Below are 21466 nucleotides of genomic sequence, written 5' to 3' on the forward strand. Positions count from 1 at the left end.
CGCGCAATTTAGACGCGCATCCGGAAGCGAAGAGAAGTGCATCATGGGAGATGTAGTGACATAGCAGAATGTAGGTTTTCAGCGTTTTCAAGTTATTTAAGTGCTATTTTGGAGTTTTTTCGATTTTTCTATGGCAGATAATCCCAGTTGTGGCTTTATAGCAGCTATCTAAAATCAAATCAGTCATACTTGTTTAAACATTATAATTAATGATGTAACATAGGCACAAGTATCCTCTGCTAGGGATTATTCAATTAATTTGTTTGTTTTTTAAAGTACTGTACTACTAATTCGATATGTTCACCAACATTTTTATTCCGAACTCACACAAATCATCCTGCAAAACTTGATTTATCTACATTTTGCGCCACAGTGCGTCAACATCTTTGTTTTTTGAACCAGGCGGCAACCTTTGGAGTGCAAAAGTGCAAAATCCTGCAGTTACTTGAGTGTCCACAAGAGGCTGGCTGCAGAAGCACAGGAAGTCACATACACACCCATTCAAATTCATTATTACCGCAGAAATTAACATGTTTACATCCTGCTTAAAAAAACTACACTTAACAAAATGAAATTTTTTGATGACTCATCTGTTTTGATGAAGGATAAGAGTTAAGTTTTAATTAACAATAATGCCGTGTATCTAACCAGATTGACAGGTGGACGTGGTGTAACGGTTTGTCAGGAGGTTTAAAACCCGCCTCAGCTCCAGCTCTCAGTCTGTTGTTAGGTTGACTGAAAGTTAGACTGAGACAGTATTTCCAGCGTGGAGACCACCATCAATGGGACTCCAGCACCCCCTGCAGGAACAGATGGAGGATGTCACTCAGGCTTCGTCCATTACTATTTACAGTCTATGAAATTAGCAGGTCTTGCTAAATTGCTAAAACTAAAAGCTAGGAATCTAGGTAGTTGGAAAATCTAAACATGTCTTCTATGTTGTGATTTTATTGAATGATGGTGTTTTGCTGTACTGTCCTGAAACTGATGTGTGTACTTTACAAAAACAGTGTTCCTCTTTTCCCTCTCCCTGCGTGTGCGTGTGCGTGTGTGCATGCCTGCGTGTGTGTGTGTGTTTGCGTGTGTGTGTGTGTGTGTGTGTGTGTGTGTGTGCGCGTGTGTGTGTGTGTACATGGCAGACAGGAAGTTGGAGTGAGATACAAAAGTGGAAGTGTGTGCGGAGAGAATATTTCTGGAAGAAATGGAGTTTTTATTGAACAGTGTGTAAACCCCACAGAGGTTTAACATGTTAGAAAGGGTAACACACACACACACCGTATGTCAAACTATGTAATGTTATTTATTCCTCTCTCTGTAATGTGTAACACATGCTGTCATTCATGTTTAAAGAAAAAATATTTTGGGCACAGGTGTCCTAGCGGTTAGGTCACCTCCAAGCAGGTGGCACAGGTTCAAGTCTGACCGGTGGTTGCTTCCCCCCTCCTCCGCCCCTCTCTCTTTTTCTCTCTCTCAGGGGTTTTCCCGCTCTCTCTCTCTGCTCTAAACTCTCTCACCTGTAATTAAAGCGAGCTGCAGGAAGTGTTCAGGTGTGTGATCAGAGAGAGTGTGTGTGTGTGCGAGGAGGGTGATAATGACGCCCCTGCATGTTTCACTCTCAGGTGAGTTAGGGTGAGACAGTTTAGAGTGAAGTCTGAACCAATCAGAGACGAGCTGCAGGAGGCTCAGTGTGAGATCATTCATGTGTGTGATGATGCCGCTGCTGTCTGCAGGAGAAGTTATCTGTGATTTTCGGAGGAGAAGGAGTCGTGGGAGGAGCTGTGGGAGGGGCTTTACTGGAAAGAGGTGGTTAAACAGGTCCAACGCTCCTTTTCCTGGACTTGATGAGGTAACACTGCGGCAGCTTCTAGTACATGACACACACACACACACACACACACACACACACACACACACACACACACACACACACACACACACACACACACACACACACACACACACACACACACACACACACACACACACACACACACACACAAAGGCCTGAAAGCACAAACAGGTCCCACAGACATGCACTGATGGAGAGATGTCAGAGTGAGGGGGCTGCACGGGGGCTGACACACAGAGCAGTTGGGGGTTCGGTGCCTTGCTCATGGGCACCTCGGCAGTAGAACGTGTGCTGGCACCACTCCAGCTACCAGTCACTATTTCTAGACTTGTTCCATACAGTACTGCTGAGAAATGTGCCTGCAGGGAATTGCATGCACCTTTCAGTTTAGTTGTAAAACAATACGACTCTTATTAGTGTTGTAGTACTCAAGATCTGTCTTGGTCTCAAGACCGGTCTCGAGAGCACGTTTTGGAGGTCTTGTCTCGGAATATAAAGCATTTTTAATTGGCCTTGTCTCGGTCTCAGACTGGGCGGACTCCAGATTTTAAATCAAATCAAGACCACCACTGATTGGCTATTTTTCCCTGTCATCACTGTGATGAGAAGGAAAATGACTCTTTCTAAAAGATCAAATCATTTTAATTCATTTGTAGTTTGATTTGCCCTCTCTGTTACGGCCGCTTCCCGATGCTACGGTCTAAGGGTGCACTCATACTAGGCAATCCGTATCATGCCCAAGCACGCTTCACCCCTAAAGTCCAGTTTGTTTGACTAGTGGAGTGCTCCGAGGCTTAAGCGCGGTACGGGACAACTTATCTAGTGTAAGCGCGCCCTAAGTGAGTGACACGCCCCCTGCACACAACATGATGATTTTTCAGTGATATTTATAGTATCGGTCTTGTCTCGGTTTCGGGTATGTCGTGGTCTTGGTAAGTGTGGTCTTGACTCAAACACTAACTCTTATTTCTAGACACAGATTGAGCTCCCCCCCCCCTTTTCAATGAGGAGAAGAGACACGGTGATAATAATGACATGTCAAAAGAAGTGAATCAGACTGTTTAATAAGAAATCATGGTAGAAAAATCCAAAAATAACAAATCTCACAAAGAAAGTCATCAAAATATAAAATTCCAATTTAAAGCAAACATTGTGAAGTTAAAAAAAGGACATGTTAAGAAGCTTCTGGTGACAGACATAAACCCTGACATGTGTCTCCAGAGAAACTCTCGGTGTTTCCACGCATGCACAAAAACGTCCTGATATTTTAATGTTGAGCTGTATGTGTGAACGCAGCCGGAGATAATTCTCCGCGAGCGAGTGGAAGGGGGGTGAAGATATTTATGTCCTGTGACTGACGCTCTACAGTAGACTGTATGAGCTCTGTGCACATACTGTATTTAACTGCTTTGCTAAGCTTTGTTTGCTTTATGTTCTTCTCTGCTATTTTGCTGATACTGTGAACATCTCAAACTAACCCCCCCCCCCCCCCCACCGGACAGGGAGGGTCTCCCCCTGTGAGGTGGATTTGTGAACAAGCCCCTCAGAAATTTTCTAAAAATCTTCAGGAGTGCATGTGTGGAAACGGCTTCTGTGAAGCTGAATAAAACATTCATATCTATACAACATGCTGTTTAAGTTCTGTGAATAACATGTGATCACTGATATGACATAGTCATTACAGAGGAAACGCCATACTCAAGGTGCTTCCCCTCACTTCCTTAAAGAAAGTCTCAGTACCCGCCAGTATAAGAGCTTTTCAGAGATCTGAATGTTTCGCTGTTAGCTGACAGCAGCTAACGGCTAACACTCTGCTATAACGAGCAATAGAACACAATATGTACGAATTCTTTACAAAGAAATAAGGAAGCTTTCAAAATATTATTTTTTTCTGTTGAAAATCACATCCACCCCCCAAACTAGACAATGTTTTATACAATATGTAGACAAATAAAGAAACTAAAAATACATTCACGTCTTGAATGAAACCTTCTGTACTTTCTGACATCATCGTCATCACAGCCTCGGACCTGATTCAGCCACAAACAGAAGCCAGCTGGACTCACGTGAGCTCAGTCTCATGACCTCATCAGGGCCCGGATTTTCAAAAGTCAAGTGACAGGATTAAAGCTATCAGATATGAGTCAATCTTAAAATTGGGTTGTTAAAAAAAACAAATAAGATCAGGAAGTCAAAATCAGATGTCTGTGTTGTTGAAATCTTTTGAGTAGGATTGTGATAACTTTAAACTTAAAGTTCAACCTGATCCCAGTAAAGGTCTGGATTCAGACTTGATTTCTGGGAAAACATATCAGAAATCATATAAATCTGTCAACAGTTTTACTGGGTAGTTGATACTTTTTAAGACTTTAAAAAATATTTTTGCATTAGATTGCGGTTTAGCTTCAGAGATAAAGAGGTTTATTTAAAGTTTAAATGAAACTTTAAAGCAGCTGTGAGGATTTTTCAGCCTTTATGGATTTTGGCGCCCCTTCAGAGTACTGGCTATCCAGATCTTTACATCTTTTCTCTGTGATTAACGTGATCTGGATTACATGACCCTTTTGTAGAAAAGATATGGATTACCAAATCTGGATTATTTTTATTTTATCAAGCAACCAGGCAACTGGGCCTTGAGGATGAAAAAGTCTGTCTCAAACCATCAGCTGGACACCAAACACACCTATGTGTCAGAGGGCGGGTTGAGAGCAGTTAAATGTAAAAAAAAACAAAAAAAAAACATGATGTCAAACTTCTTGCAAAAAAGATCTCTCTTTGTGACGTCGTGTTGCAGCCCGACCAAACAGAGATCTGTATGTGAACATTATAAGATTCATTTCAACATCAATATGAAGCCAGCCCAGGTGATAATATAAGTATTATATGTGTCCATCTATTGGGCTGAGCTAAAAGCCTCACAGTAGCTCTGTGGATCGACTACAGGCGGTGTAAAGCGGATCCATCAAAGGGGGTATAAGTAGTCCAAACATGATGAGATTAATCCAGAATGAGAACATCCAGTCTTGATTTAAGTGTGACTTTGTACATCAGGTGGAAGAGACAGGATCAAGTCAGTGTCCTGATGTGAACATTCAAAGTCAGTGATGGGTCAAAAAGCACAACAATGACCTCACCGACTACAACGGCGAGGCGGGCTGAGGAGGAGGAAACAGTTCTCAGCATGATCGCTGACTGTGGGTGTCAGGAGGAGTAAAAAAAGTTCTCGTTTTATTTCAGTTGATCAAGATGATAATCCCGTTCTGAATTCAAAGTTTCCCACACATAGACGACACTCCCGCTGGCCGCCCAAGCAAACGTATGGTTGCCAAAGTTTTTTTTATGTATTCACGCCTCACAGAGAGAGAGAGGTCCTCTGACCGTAAGTCCTTCCTGTAAATACACAGACTGAGGTTTGACGCTCATGTTAAAGCTGAAGTATCTTATGTCTTCATTGTAATATTTTTCTGCAGCTGCTTGATGCCGTTGCTCTCCTGCTCTCATAGTTTAGGATGAGCGCTGTGATACGGATCATCATCAGTAAGACTCCACTCGCATGGATACCCTGATGTGATAATGGAATATCGAGTGAAACATTTCAAAAGACGAGTGATGCTTTGTCAGCATCTCTAACATACTGCTGATGAATATCGTCAAAAATGCAGAAACACACAAGTTACAGAAAGTTACGAGGCATGGCGGGACAAGACGCTGTGTGTAAGAGAGAAGAGGTACAGGTGTGTGTGTGCCTGTGTCTGTGTGTAGACAAGAGAATGAAACTGAAGTAAGATGAGCTGATTACACAAACTATAATAAGTTAAAGAATAAAGCACAAGTCATATATATATCTATACAAACCTAGCATTCAAATATAAGCTAGGCTAGCAAAAAAAGGTTACGACCCTCGTACGCTAACTCCTCCACTCAGGTTCAGCGTCATTCTTTGGGAAACCCATTCTGACAGTTTGTTTGTCATTGGATTTACATAATATAAGGACATCATCAGCGTAAAGTGATGGAAAAGATAGACTAGGATATCATCAGCGTACAACTGATGAAAAAGATAGAACAGGATATCATCAGCGTAGTGATGAAAAAGATAGAACATGATATCATCAGCGTAAAGTGATGAAAAGGATAGAACGTGATATCATCAGCGTAAAGTGATGAAAAAGATAGAGCAGGATATCATCAGCGTACAAGTGATGTTTCTAAAACTCCTGAAGAATTCTGTGTGATGTGTTTGTAAGAAAACAAACCATCCATCTTAAAAGATTCACCTTCCTGTGTCTGGTTATTGATACGACTTTGTGATCATAGCTCTGATCTCATTCCTACTGGTGTAAAAACGCGACCTGGTGCCTCCAGAGTATGCAGACTCAGATTTTGACCAGAAAAAGCTGGATGTCTCCCTCTACAGAGAAGAATTAGACCAACTCTGTCCTTAGGGCTGTTCCTGTTCAATTAATGGAAGCAGCTCTTCTCAGTTACTTTGTCGAGTTGATTTGATGTAGTCAGCCAGAGTCGGAAAGTGGCCATCAGGACTGTGCAGGTTTTTGAGGGGCTGTGTGTTCCCGCTCCTCATTGGATCCATGTTGGTGCCATTGCTGGCTGGACGGGGGAGCAGGTTGGTGTAGGTGTTCCTTTGGCTTTCCCTCGGGGAGTGCATGACAGGAGCAGTGTTTTCTAGTACCTGTGGCTCTTGTTTTAAATGGAAGCCAGCCTGAGAATCTCCTCCCACCAGACCTTTCAGGAAATCCTCCCCTTCAATTCCCTCCAGGAAGGGGAAAGAGCCCTGACCCTGTGAGACCCCTCCACCTCCAGGTACGGACCCATTAAACGGGTTTTGGACAGGATTGATGAGGTTGAAATTGGGCCATCCAGTCTCGAGACCCTGGTTCTGGTTCTGGTTCTGTGGGTGATTCTGGGTCCGTAGCTCAGAGGGGAGCCCCGGCCTTTGGTGTTGCAGGTGGAAGAGGGTCTGAGACTCTGGCTGGCTCTGTCCAGGTGTCTGTTGTTCCAAGCACTGCAGGTCGGTCACGGAGAGCTCAGGGAGAAAGTTATTCTCAAAGCTGTGCTCTACTCTTTGGGGGATACTGGGTGCACGGCTTGGCTGTGGCCTGGAGTTAGGATGGGACAGGTTGTTCACGGCACCGGATGGGCTGATGGTGACTGTTTCCATGGAGATGGGGGGATTGGGGTTGGCCCACTGATGGCTGACAGGAACATTAGGACCCTGAGATGGCATCATGACACTGTGAGGGGCCGGCTGGTACTGCTGGTTGAATACCTGTTGTTGGTGCATCACAGGTGTGTGCTGCGGCCTCAGGTAAAGACTGTTGATGTCTGCTGAAGACACAAGGAGACTTTAGTGAGATTTCAGCGTAGACTCATCCTGATCAGTGTCCTGTTGCAGCAGCTCTGTATAAGCTCTGTCTCAAGTTATGTTGTAAAGTCTACATCAAACCCATTTTGGTGGCACCAGAGAGACATAAGGTTCATCTCAACTAGTAGAGCATAACATCCAAACTAACCAAAATATTGCTGCAGAACTCTCCACAGAAAGCTTGGCCATCATAACATCTTTTTACTTTCATAGAGATTCTGTGTTGTGAAAGCTACTCGACATGTACAGAGACAACGATGGTTACACCTACACAAACACTCATATGAGCAAACACACAGCAAGGTTCTCCCTAGCTAGCTCCTGGATCTTGTTTGCCCTGTAACTGCCTAAAGTAGAAGTGACGCTCAAACTACGCTACATTTGAACTTTTGCAGAGCTGCTGCAACCCAGTGCTGGATAATTATGTTGTTTGTGGTTAACCATTGTTGTTATTTCAGGGACACAAAATGAAAGCAGTTACCTTTCCTCATGTGACCCATGGTACTCTGAGGGAAAGCCTTGGGCCTGTTCATGGATAGACTAGCGAAAGGACCACCTGAAGAAGGTCCAAAACCATTTGTTACACTACAGTCATGTGGAGGACATGCTAAAAACATTTACATGGTGAGTTGAAGTTTATATACAGAGTGCTGTATCACTTACCGGACAGTCCTGAAATCCTCATCAGGTTTTCTCTTTTGCGCTTCTTCTCGTTGTAGCCGTAAGGATCTAAAGAGGAAACAACATGTAAAAAAAAAGGCCCCAGTTTACCTGAAAACTGTCTCCACACCCAGACGGAGATCTCTGCTCACCTTTGTCATCGGGCAGATATCTGAAGTCCAATGGTTCACTGACTTCCTGGTCAGAGGGTCGACGTAGCTGCATTTGCACGGTGATGGACTCGACGATGGAGGTGTTGTAGTAGGACGGAGTCTTAAAGACGATGGCGACCTGACGGTGAACATCAGCCTGAGAGAAGGAGCCTTTGGCCTCCCAGCCATCGGAGGAGAAGAATCGCACCTCGATGTCGTCTGGGGGAAGTGATGATGGAATACAAGAGCGAAAAACTGACTGATCATGCAAAGAGACGGTGCTACAGATATGAACCGTAAAATGAAGATGAATGGAGATGAATGGAGAGAAAACAGATTTAAGCTAACATTTCAGTGAAATGAAGTATAAATCATTTTCAAAGAACACTGATGGTATTCACCTTTCTGGACTTTGTCGCATAGTAAGAAGATCTCGTCCCCTCCTTTAACGCTGCCGCTGTTCTTATTGACCCGACAGATCCTCAGCTCGGCTGTGTTCGGGGCTCCTGATGACACACAAGTTAATAAGTCAGATTTCATACATTGAAGCACTTTATACCTTTGATGTTGTCAGTCTGTGAAACCTTTAGAGGAGCTTTGTATGATTTGCAGCTCAAAAAACTCATTATTTATCTGATACTGGCATCAGTAAAAACCCTCATTTCAGGTTTGTTTCAGCTGCTGTCTCTTTAAGACCCCCCTCCCCACATGCCCTCTTTCTTCTGATTGGCCAGCTCTCTGGAAGCCTCACGCGGGGGCAGAACGCTGCAGGGCTGCCAAGGGAGGGCTGCTCCCCAGTGCTGGGAGAAGGGAGTCTGTGCAAGAGGTTTCAACAGCTTACATTGAGGCTTGAAGCCATCTCTTAAAATTCCTGGTTTCATATCGGGAGACTATGGCGTGATTTACAGAACGAGATGTTTAGCGCCCTCTGCAGACATATCCTGGTATAACTCCAACAGACGTTTTCCTCATGATCTGAAACGTTGCTGTCTGTTACAGCAGATAACTGAAACAAAAAGCTCCTTCTGTTTCTGTGTCGGTCTTTGTGGTTGTAAATTTCCACCAGTTGCATCATGGGAAATAATCTTAACAGAAAGTTAGCTGTAGTCTCCACATAGTGGTGCTGTAAGATACCCAGTTTCACTTTAACCGGCAAGTAATTAATTATTTTTTAGATATGGGAGGGGTCAGACTGAAGTCTTTTCAGGGTCATTTTAATGTTCTTAGCGTTTGTTAGAATAAAGGAACATGTTTTCATTAGTCTGACATCAGAATGTGTCTGTGTCCGATCTATTTGATGTTGTGAATCTTTAGTTTCTCAGTCTAACCTGGTTCAATATTAACCTCAGGGAGCGACCACACTCAGGGTAAGTCAGATGACTGCTTTGAGAAGAGGAAGTGCTCCATGGTAACCGTGTTGCTGGGGGGTTAGTGGGTATAAAGAACTTCCTCTTTTTGTGTGTGTGAGGAACACTGAACTAGTACACAGCATGCAACACTGTTACTGACACAACTACGCCATTTTCTTACATGAACATTTCTAAAAAATGTCAGGCAGGCTGACCCTGAGATCTTCCTGATTTAGTTGTTGACACATGCACCTCACAGCGGGAGACTATACCCGTCTGACAGGCGGAGGGGGGGTTCCTCAGGAGACACTACGTCAAAAGAAGTGTTGGATGAAGGAACACAGTCCGACTCTGTGATAAGAATCGTGCCTCTATATCAATGCTGTGTGTAGTTCAACTCTTTCACAATATAAACTAAAGAGCAGATAACATCCTGGAGAACGGAAAACATAATGAAGCAGTTTCATTACGTGCACAGGGATCACACCTCTGGCATGCAGACAGTCTTTGGTCGTAGGTTATGCTCATCATCACCCCCTCCTGCTCGCTGGTGGTGGTTTCGCTCACCCCGAAAAATTTCAGGATGTTTTCTGGAGTTTTTTGCAAGTATATAAGCACCAAGTCATATACACAGGCATGGGCGTCATAGTAGGGAGAAAAAGGGACGGACTACCAGGGCCCCCAAGGATGAAGGGGCCCTTATTTTGCCAGAAATAAATATACTGTATATAGATTTTGTTTTGATTTGTCACAGTAAAGGTGAAATGGGCAGAATAAATGAATATAAGTATTAACTCTTTCTTAACTCTTAAACATAAAACATAAATTACAAAGTCGAATTAATTGTTATCATTTAATTTAAAATGCAAAGTGAGTTTTTAAAGGTGTAACAGAAAGTTAAAGTTATTTAAAGGTCACATATTCTCCTCCTTTCTTGTTCTAAATCCACTCTGATCCTGTATTTGATCATGCCTATAAACTCCTCTATTTCAGCCCTGCTCAGAACAGACTGTTTCTGTGTCTGTACCTTTAAATATGTAAATGAGTTGTGTCTGACCACGCCCCCTCTCTGGAAGGGCTTGGGTGGCTCGGGCTTTCTCGCTCCATGTCCTATTGTTTACAGTGAGAAGGCAGACTCAGAGGGCAGAGCAAACACCTAGCTGTGGGAGTGTCACCCACCTGGGGGAGGGGTTACTGCCCTTTGTGATGTCATGAAGGGAAAATCTCCAAACAGCCTGTTTGAGCACACATTTTCTGAAAAGTGGAGCAGGCAAAAGACGGAGAGGATGGACTTTTCTCATCATTGGGGGGTTTGTAGACAGACTAGGGATGATGACTAGATGATTTCATGTGATTGATTACCAAAAACTCCTGCATACTGTCCTAATTGCTCAAATGAGTTGGCAAACATGATGGACTCACTCCTCTCTTACACACCTTTCTTATGAAATAGATTTAGACAGAGATTTATTTTAAGGCTTTGGTGCTATCATTTAAAATGTGAAGTATCAGAAAGTATTAAAGGAGGACCTTTCTGGACCGTAGTTTAAAGCTTTTAATGGGTTATGTGTTCAGTGGAGGTGTAGTTATAGTAATATTGCAGGATTGGCTGATGCTGTTGTTTTAGGTTTTAATGAGATATTGTCTCATGGGGCTCAGAAATCCTGCACACAGGTGTTGAAATAAAAGCTTGCAACAGGTACTCCCAGCACAATCTGTTTGTTCGAACACTTGTGCAACATGGTGACATTCTTTCAGGTTTATTTCAGACAGCAGGACTCAGTGCATTTCAGGAAATCATGTCGGATGACGTAAATATTAGAAACATGTCCGCTGCTTTTTTTTAACATAACGGTCACAACTGACCTCAGCGGCCTGAGTTACCGTCAGGTGATCACATGTCAGTTTCATAAAGTTCTCATCTCTTGTAATTGGCCAACATGACGGCAGTGTGAACGTGTTGTCAGTCTTAGAAGTCTGTAGCAGTGTTAGCAGTATGTTAGCACTGTAATAGCAGCTATTAGCACCATATTGGCAGGGTGAGCATATGTTCAAAACTCCAAATCAGGACACTTTAGTTTAACTGCAAACCCTCATGTATTGATCCACAGATCAGTGGCCAGCTCTGGTCACACAAGGTGGTAAGTAAAGGTTTCCTCCTGAGCTGCCTCACTGAAGTAGATCATTCCCACAGTTTGTGTTTGCTCGTTTTTATATGGCTTTGTATGTTGGCGTTTCCACCGTGCAGTGTGTGCAAAATGTAGCATAGCAGGCAAAAATGCCTGGTACTTTTTGAAGGAAGCTGTAACTCTCCTGGAGCTCTTTGGAAAACACTGACTTCCTCGCCTGCCTGTCGTTATGCTGCAGGTCCTGTTAGCATGATAAGCTAGGCTAGCTAAGCAACAGCAGCAAGCCCGAGATTGATCGACACACGTACAGACTCTCTATCTCTTGGTTAAAACAGCCTTGGCAGTGTGTTTACAGATATTTGTGGGGACTCATATTGGAGCTCATATCGGGAGTATTAACACCCTACATATTTGGGCAGTGTTAGCGGTTAGCATAGAGGTGTAACAGACTCACGGTTGTCGTAGATGGGGTTGGTGACGATGGGGTTCAGAGCTCTGGTGTACTGTCCGTTCTCGTCCTGCAGGTAAACCTGGATACACAGACGCACCACGTTCAGGTCGTACTCCTCCGTCTGCAGCAGCTGCTCCTGTGGTACTGAGGACACAAACACACACACGCGTCAGTATCTGGGTGAGAGACGTTATAACTTCCGTCACAGAACATGCGTTCGCTCATTAAAGGGTAATTAGATCACTCTAATAATTGTTTCAGTTTGAACATCTCTGCTGTGGTTGAAAGGTTTTTGGTTTCAGTCATCAAATCATACTTTCAGTCACAAAGACAATCTGAAACTTATGAATGAAAAAATTAAACAAACACGTCATGCATTTTCTCACTCAGCATGTGAACATCTGAGGGTCAGATACTTTCGATCTATGTTAACAGGTGTTTATATGATGTGACTGTGAGGCTGGCTGAAGATGTGTTTGAAGAACGTTGTGTTGAAGATGTTCAGAGTTATTTTAGATTGATTGGAGATGACGTGTTACAGACACGTACGACAACAGGTGTGAAACATGCAGACCAGCAGAGAGACTCACACGTCAATAAATGTGTATCAGGGCGCTGGATGGCCTAGCGGTTATCAGAGGTGCTGCTTGTCAACAGGTAACTACTTGGGGCCCCAGGCGAGAAGAGGGCTGAGAAAATTTAAAAATAATGCAGCAACCCATAATGTGAAAATTTTGGAATGACAGTAGGAAACCTCCCTTAGGGGGCCCCATCGGACAGCATTCACTCTCATTGCCCTGCTGAACACTGGTTGGAGGACCCCCCCCCCATTCATTTTTGACTTGGGCCCTAACAGACTCTAGAATCACCACTGGCGGTTATGTTGCACGCCCCATGTCCAGAGGCTTAGGGTTAGGGGCCGCTGTTTGTAACATTCCCCTTTTAATGTAAGTTGTGTTTATTGTCCATCGGACTGTGTCGTCCTTCAACCACCGCCGTCCGCATTCATGCACGACCTGCTCCGACCTCCACCTCAGCCTGGACAACAGGAACGCGATGAATACAAAGGAGAAATCCTTCCTGCAGATTATTATTATTATATGTGCTCTTTTGTTTTTGAATTGGCGCTACACAAATAAAGATTGATTGATTCGTGGAGCCCTGTCAAAGGAGAATTTCTGTCACTTTTGGGATAGACAATAAAGTTGATTCAGTTCTTCATTGCAGCGATCGTGGGTTCGAGTCCGACCTCGGCACTGTGCTAAATGTCATCCCCCTCTCTCTCCTCCCAACATTTCCTGTCTCTCTTCAGCTGTCCTATCTAATAAAGGCCAAAGGGCTGAAAAAAATTACTTTATATATGTAAATATATGTTCATCACAAATGATATCATCCACTCAATACTCAACTTGTATCACACGGTGTCATTAACAGGCATCAAGCATTAAAAGCACGTTTACCACGATGTAAATATAATGAAAAAGAACATTCACAATAGATATGAACTTTTATTTTCTCTGGTGTTCTCTCGCTCATGTTTGTCACATCTGTAGGACGTCTCCAAACCACAACTCTGGACCAACACAAACACGTCACAGCCGCGATCCTCTGCCCACACACACACACACATAGACACACACACACTAGCGTCACACTCACCACCCTCACAGGCAAAACGCAAACACACACCTTTGACTGAGAGACGCCCACACACACACAGAGTGTCAGTCACACACATCAGCTTTCACATCTGCCCACTTTCTCTTCCTCCAGCTCTCATTCTCTATCTCTCACTGAGGTGACGCTCTGCGACGTCACCTCAGGGTGGAAAGAAGAGTGTGAGCAGGAGGTGACCACGGTGCTCCTGACGTGTGTGAAAGTTGTGGGAAACATCTCAGCTCTTAAACTTTGTGTTTCTGACATTTTAGATTAAGACCTGGACATCACAATTAAACGCTAGACACACAGACTGTGTGAGAGCGAAGGTGGACTCCTCCACCTCAGGGTTGCAGAATAAAGACAATATTCTTCTGCAGGCTCGAGTCTGAGTGCTCTCACTGGTCATCGGGTTATGAGTCTCTAAATCTGAAATTAATCCTCAGAGGAGCAGCGAACAGGCAGTGAAACCTTAATGCTAACAACTTAGTTTCCAAACATCTCCAATACAGAGTGAGAATTTCTGACAAGAAGACTATCTATGAACTCTGTTACATGTCGTGTAATGTGATGTGATAAAATATAACAGAAGTGTTTGAATCTCACTTCAGATTCACTAAACTTTCTGTCTGTCTGAGCTGCAGGATTCTCTACACAAACAGGGTGATATACTTTTATTTCTTTCTGACAGGACAGGAGATTAACACCACTATCTTAAATGCTTTGCTACATCATCTTAGCAGCATGTTAGCTTAGCATAAAGGCTAAAATCAGAGGGACACAGCTAGCTTAGCAGCTCCTCCAAAGCTTAACGACTTAAAATCTCGGCTTTAAAGAGTTCCCTTCACACACAGCCGGGGTTCAGGGTGAGTAGTGTGAATGCGTGAGTGTGTGCAGAGTGTGAGTGCGTGCAGTGTGTAGTGTGTGTGTGTGTGTGTGTGTGTGTGTGAGCAGAATTTGATTGGTAGGAGGAAGCTTAACCACAAACAGCTTCAGTGACTCACATTTTCACTAGCCCTGTTCAGACTGCTGTGACGTTTTGCCTTCAATATGAATGTTACGGAGGCGTAATGGGTGGGATGGCAAAGTGATCGCCCCTCTGTACCGACTTCAGACGTAGTAACAGAGGCGTTACGCGGTGACACTGGATCCGCAGAGCCAGCGGGGGCGTGTGGAGCGCTGTGTGTGTGTGGAGCTCAATGCCGTGCTCTCAATTCTCAGACTGGGACACCACTATCACCCCGTTGCAGAATCAATATGAATGTCTTTAGGTGTAATGATGGGGGAGTACTCTTTGTTGTGTAATCTTTACAGACACCCAAAATGTATCCAGCTTGAGACAGAAAAACCTCGATCAGAGCCAGACTCATTAGAGAACTGACCTCTGAAGAGAGAGGATGAAGAGAGAACATTTTTCACTGGAGATTAAGGTCAACACATTGATGTCTTCAAACTCCTTATTTTCCTTATTTAACAGCCCTGATCCAGAGACTTTTTATTCACCCTCATTAGATCCTGATGTTTAACAGAATGAAACAAGACCTTCTCTGACATTTCTGCTTATTGGCTAACTGAAACAATTTACTGATTATCTACAAAGTTAAATCCCCTCCGGGTAGCCAAATCTCCGGAGTTTTTCAGGAGATTTCCGTATGTGTGAAAAGGGTTTATGTTTGTGTGTATACATACAGTGTGTGTGTAGTAATGTGGGCAGTGTTTAAGTGTGTAGGTACAGTGTGTGTGTGTATGTATTTTGTGCATGCGTGTGTAGTGTGCTGCTTGATGTGTGCGCAGGTTTTGCGTGTCTTAGTATGGGCAGTGGTTTGTGTGTCTATGTACAGTTGCATGTGTGTGTTTTTGTGTGCAGTGTGTTTGTGTACATTGAGTGTGTAATTGCGTGTTTGTGTGTGCGGTATTTTCAGAATCTAATGGTCTCAGGTCTGAACAACACGTGTTAAAAAGAGAACACTGAGCAGATGTTGGGTTAATGTAGCCGGATGAGCTAACGTGCTAATTAGCCTGTTACGTAACTAAGTGTTTGATTTAGATAAAACCATCAGATTAGAGACACAATAAATACCGAGAGCATCGAGCTCTAGATCAGGCCTGTTCACGGGTCTGTAAAGCTGCTATCATCCTCTGAGAGAGCCGGGGAACCCCCTCACGCGCCGCGCCCCCCCCCCCCCCCCCCCCCCACTTAATGAATCCTGTATTCCCAGTTCTCACGTGACCTCCTGCTCTCTGCTATGTTGAGAAACTGTGAACCAGGAATGAGGAAGTATCTGAGCGCCTGTTTGTACACGAGGACGCCGTCTGTCTGCAGAGAGGAGCTCAGAGAAGGAGAACACACAGGAAGCAGCACACACACACACACACACACACACACACACACAAACACACACACACAAACACTGTGGTCCAAACCAAAAAGAAAATCTGTGACTTTATGGCACAGACTGCTGAGAACTGGGTCAAAGCAGCAATGAGGACTGTTCTCTGGAAATTATCTCAACATGTTGAACCGTAAAAATTACAACATCTTTAATAACAGCTGCACAGCTCACCTGAACACACACTGTCTGTCTACACTACACTGCAGCAAAGTGACAGTAAAGTAACACGCTCTGCTTGCTTGCCAAAATCTTATTAGTGAGCTATAATAAAGCTCTAATGTGACTGGTTGTAAAAAGTGGAGCTCAGACTTGTTGGACGGTCTGTTAGTCCAATAAAGCTCACAGAGAGAGACAGATTATTAGTCTGATATTTACATGAACAAATCTCCAAAAGACTCCAACAGCACAAACACGGCCCAGAGGTTAAAGGTCAGGGACTGAATTAGCTGAGGGGACACCTAGCGCCCTTTTGTGTTTGTCCTTTATTACCGCTGTCGTGCAGGAAGTGACGATTCTTTCGACCAATCAACGGACTGCACTGTGTCTGGCTCCACCCTTTATGGTCAGATATGTACGCTTGGCGCCCCAACAGAAGGGGAGCAAAAAAAGTAGGACAATACCAATCCGTTATTTTGGTCCCATTCCCAACTTCTAATAGTGGAAACGCCAATACACAGGTACCGTACTGAACTGGACCACTTGTCCCCCAGTGGCCACTTGAGGTATTGCAGCACAATACAGTCCTGCATCTCAAAACGGTATCAAGTACAAAAATGTCAGAGCTACTTTACTGAAGAGACATCTGTAAACTTTATCCAGAACAACTCCCACATCAGGCTGTGAAGACTGTCATGTGTTTCTGTGTGAAGGTGTTCATACGACAGGTGACATGAAGACAGAGTGAGGAAGACTCACCGTTGAAGGGGTTGATCTTCCTCGCCATCCTCTGAATGATGGCGTCTTTCACCTCCCTCCTCCTCACACACTGAATACCCAGGTTCTGAAAACTGAAGAAGAAGACGGGAGTGTAATCAGCTGAGACACTCAGCTCAGAGACTTCAATAATCTGAATTTACTGCACAACAACCAGGATTTATAATTACACACACACACACACACACACACACACACACACACACACACACACACACACACACACACACACACACACACACACACACACACACACACACACACACACACACACACACACACACACACACAGACACACAGACAGACACACACACAACATATTTGTCAGATCATGTCTGTGATGTGGATGGTGTTATGGGAATTCCCCGGGTGACATCACTGAAGTCTGCGAGTTTGTGTGTGTGTGTGTGTGAGTTTGTTCATGTGAATGTCTGACTGTAACACACAGATGTGTTGATGTTGTTTGTTGTTCTTCTGTTTATTTGTTAACACTTTGTTGTGATTTTTATTATTTTGTTTGTAAAGTTTTTAATGGGATGTGTTGTTGCTTTGTTCTCTTGTTGCTGTTTTGTTTTTTATTGTTTTATGTTGTGCTGTTCTTGTTAACGGTTGTTGTTGTTGTTGTCGTTGTTGTCATCTGTTTTGTACTCACGCGATTACTCGACGGTCGGGTCCGAACTCGGCCTCGTAGAATCCGTCTTTGCAGTCTTTCCCCACCAGGTCGTGAGGATGAGGACGGTACGGCTCGTTCTTCGTCACCAGGTAAACCTTCACCTTTCCTTTACCGCTGTAGTTCAAGATCTGAAGGGGAGGAGAGGAGAGGAGAGGAGAGGAGAGGACGAGGACGAGGAGGAGGAGGAGGAGGAGGAGGAGGAGGAATGGGAAGAAAGGGAGGGGGATTATGAAATTAAGACGGAGAAGGGGAGAGTGGAGAGAACAAGGAGGAGCAGGAGGAGGAGGAAGAGGAGAAGATTTAGAAGGAGGAGGAGTATATTAGGATCGTTGATGCACCAGCAGCTGTAACATGAACCTGAGTGTGTGTGAGTTCAGTAAAGTGTGTGTGTGTGTGTGTGGAGGTAGATGTTTCTCACCTGCAGACTCGGGTAGGTCCGGCTGTTGTCGCTGCTCTTCTCTCCCGGGATGCTTCCTGCTGAGCGACCCTCGCATTTATACCTGAAACGCATTCCTCTCTGCTTCGGCTGCTCGAAGATCTGCACCGCTGGTTCTGCCACTGCACAGGACAAGGGACAGTGAAGGCATCGTGAGAGGATGAGACAGACAGTGAAGGCATCATGACAGGAGAGAGAATGAGACAGACAGTGAAGGCATCATGACAAGACAGGATGACACTGACAGTGAAGGCATCATGAGAGAAGAGAGGACGAGACGGACAGTGAAGGCATCATGACAAGAGAGAGGATGAGACAGACAGTGAAGGCATCATGACAGCAGAGAGGATGAGACTGACAGTAAATGCATCATGAGAGAAGAGAGGACGAGACGGACAGTGAAGGCATCGTGACAGGAGAGAGGATGAGACTGACAGTGAAGGCATCATGACAGCAGAGAGGATGAGACTGACAGTGAAGGCATCATGACAGGAGAGAGAATGAGACAGACAGTGAAGGCATCATGACAGGAGAGAGAATGAGACAGACAGTGAAGGCATCATGACAGCAGAGAGGATGAGACAGACAGTGAAGGCATCATGACAGCAGAGAGGATGAGACTGACAGTAAATGCACCAATGGAGCAGATAGGATGCAGAGATGGACAGTGAAGGCACCATGAGAGCAGAGAGGTCAAACAGACGGACGGAAAGGCATCACATATTTGCAAACATGGCTGCATCACGGATATATTTTCACATTGCTGATGTAAAAAAGAGTAACATGATGAAACATAAACTCAGTTAATCACAAAGATTTTGATATTAAATAATCCCTGGCAGTATACTGAACTCAATGACAGCACAACATTGATTAAAAAGATTTTGATTCACAATTAAATGTCTTAAAGTAACATTGAGTTTTAAACTTTGATGATTCTCTGATTGGCCCCCAGTGTCGGTTAATTTATCTTTTTAAAGCACCACAAGTTGAAGACAAACATCTTTAAAAAGCACAGAAACCTCCAAATTGCACAAACAGGTTGACAACATATCTGAATTATACAAAGTGCTGTCTCTGTTTTCTCTCACAGCAGCTTTTGGTTTAAATCATGACTGAAGATCTGAAGATCATGGAGCTTTGATACTGTGGATCAACTTTTTAAACAGGAAAATAATCTGACAATCTGATTTCTACAAGATAGTGTTTTTATACTTCATGTTGTGTTTGTATGTTGTCGATAAAGTTTGTGTCAAGGAGAAACGAAAGAGCTGAGGATGACTGCGAGAGAAAAGACGTCTCCTAGAAACCGTTTTTGAATCTGAGCATTTTCTGTCCCTCCCAAATAAAAAAAAACAGGAAACACTGATGAACGCTCGTTTCTCCTTTTTGTCTTCAATAATAGTGACACTTCCTCTTTTACTTCTGCATCTCAGCTGCACTGTCTGAGTTTGAGTAAGGGTTAGAGGTGTTCATATGGAGTGTTATATGTGTTCATACAGTGTGAGTGTTTTCAGTTCAGCTGTTCTGCGTAAACAGAAAAGAGTCTGAGTGTCAGATGAAGACTCGTTAGATATCTAAACGAGTCTGAGAGAGAGTCTGTGTTTACGGAGAAACAAGCTGAACATCAGGTCTGAGAGAGAGGAACTAAAACTGATACAACTGAACACACACACACACACACACACACCCACAGAGAGACACACATCTTATCAAACGAGTCCTGTCACATTTCTGACATGATTAGACATAAATAGATCATGTTGCTCAGCTGAACCTGCTTTCATATGAGTGCAACAGAGACACACACAAAAACACACGCACACAAACACACACATACACATACACACTCAGATTTATAAGAAAAAGGGGAAGTGAAGAGGCTGTGCTGCGTTCACTGACTGTAGGACGTGTGCAGACGTGTTTGAGTACTCACAGAGGTTCGGATCCTCGAGCATGGAGGGCAGCAGGACTGAGGACACAAAGTTAAAGATTAATTATAAACCTTCGAGTCACAGTGTGTGTGTGTGTGTGTGTGTGTGTGTGTGTGTGTGTGTGTGTGAGAGCTTATTCAGCAACACCACATCAGGACACAGAGAAGGAAGTGTGTGTGCTGCTGACTCTAATAAACAGATTTAAACTGAAAGAGTTAAACTTTGATGCTGCTGAACACGAAGACAAAGATAAATAACACACAGTCTGAACATGATTATATTCATCATGAGTCGTTGTAAATAAATTAAAAGTGTTTGTACTCACCGTCCATGATGCTGTCTCTGTTTATACGTCTCTGTTTGTGTGTGTGTGTCCGTACGTGTGTGTGTCAGTACAGAGGCTCGCTCTGAATGACTGACAGCCCAGCAGCAAAGATATTTGTTAGAGTAGACAGTCAGGGGAATTCCCCTCTGGCTCCGCCCCGTTATCTGAACTGACCAATGAGAGGCAGCTGAGTCACAGAGAGGGAGGGGGACACGAACGTGAAGGAGAGGTTATGAGTGACAGCAGCCAGGAGAGCGCGAGGAGACAACATGGCAGAAACATAGACTGTAAAAATAAGAAACATGTAGAAACATGTATCAGACAGAGCTGAGGAAAGGATACAATACGGTTTTATTATGATTATTAATATTACTGTGTTGTATACTTGATTCTGATTGGCCTTTAAGCATAACACGGTCATTCTACAGAAACGTCCCTAGCCTAATGTGACTTTAGAGTTTATTTAATTTTTAATTTTAACCAGTTATATTGATTCCTGGAAACCACTTAAGTGCCTGTCCCTACAGTCATGTTTAGAGGGCAAAGGCTGTATATCGAGTTTTTTCTTTTTTTTTTTGCTATTCCCTCATGCATCATTATGGACATTTTAGTCCATTTGGGCAAATGTTTCCTCTTTATCTGGCCATCATTTTGTCTGTGTTAGTGCATATGGCACACATTTTTTGTAAGAAAGTCTCTCTCTTGACACATTTTGGAATGCAATTTTTTTTTTAATAGATCAATAGAACACTGTGAAACATTTTTACTACCCTCTTAAGTCATTAAGGACAAAAATGTCCACTTCCAAAAAACTGCTATAAAAATAGAACAGATTGATATTTTTTTCTACTTTTTTCTGTATACATCTCCTAAACAATTTCAGCCCTGCTGAAAACTACCAAACATTCAATAATTTTTAGGAATTTAACCCTTTAAATTCCAGTTTGATTACATGATTCTGGCATTTAAAGGGTTACATTCATTAAGTAGGACAGCTGGGAAAGACATGCAGCAAAGGGCAGAGGGCGGACCTAAACCCACATCTGCACATGATGCACGTGACACAACCGCTAGTCCACCGGCGACCCACTTTGGATCTTTTAACTTTTGTCACACTGTTTTCATTCTTGGCTGAACCAGAAT

The 21466-nt window shown here is 43.6% G+C and overlaps 1 protein-coding gene across 2 annotated transcripts; it reads right to left on the bottom strand.

Annotated features, from left to right (window-relative positions):
- Nucleotides 1-2897: 2897 nt before the first annotated feature.
- rel (v-rel avian reticuloendotheliosis viral oncogene homolog) lies at nt 2898-20434 on the bottom strand. 2 transcript variants are annotated; one of them, XM_061040665.1, is made up of 11 exons: nt 20324-20434; nt 20001-20036; nt 18047-18186; nt 17608-17756; nt 16938-17029; nt 11977-12117; nt 8446-8550; nt 8045-8263; nt 7896-7961; nt 7714-7788; nt 2898-7192 (listed from the first exon to the last, which is right to left on the bottom strand). In XM_061040665.1, the coding sequence occupies exons 1-11, from the start codon at nt 20328-20330 to the stop codon at nt 6330-6332; spliced, it is 1893 nt and encodes a 630-aa protein (XP_060896648.1). In that variant the 5' UTR covers nt 20331-20434; the 3' UTR covers nt 2898-6329. The 2 variants fall into 2 exon arrangements, with proteins under 2 accessions (XP_060896648.1, XP_060896647.1); XM_061040664.1 differs by having other exon boundaries at nt 2898-7195.
- Nucleotides 20435-21466: the final 1032 nt, after the last annotated feature.

Source organism: Labrus mixtus, chromosome 6 (assembly GCF_963584025.1).
Source record: "Labrus mixtus chromosome 6, fLabMix1.1, whole genome shotgun sequence".
Classification (NCBI taxonomy): domain Eukaryota; kingdom Metazoa; phylum Chordata; class Actinopteri; order Labriformes; family Labridae; genus Labrus; species Labrus mixtus.

What these genes read in the sequence shown, in the direction of transcription:
- rel (XM_061040664.1), bottom strand. An exon ending in GAAGATCAACCCCTTCAACG is followed by an intron (nt 12,118 to 16,937) that starts GTGAGTCTTCCT and finishes TTGTGTCCTCAG; the next exon opens with TACCACAGGAGCAGCTGCTG. An exon ending in CAACCCCATCTACGACAACC is followed by an intron (nt 8,551 to 11,976) that starts GTGAGTCTGTTA and finishes GTGTGTCATCAG; the next exon opens with GAGCCCCGAACACAGCCGAG.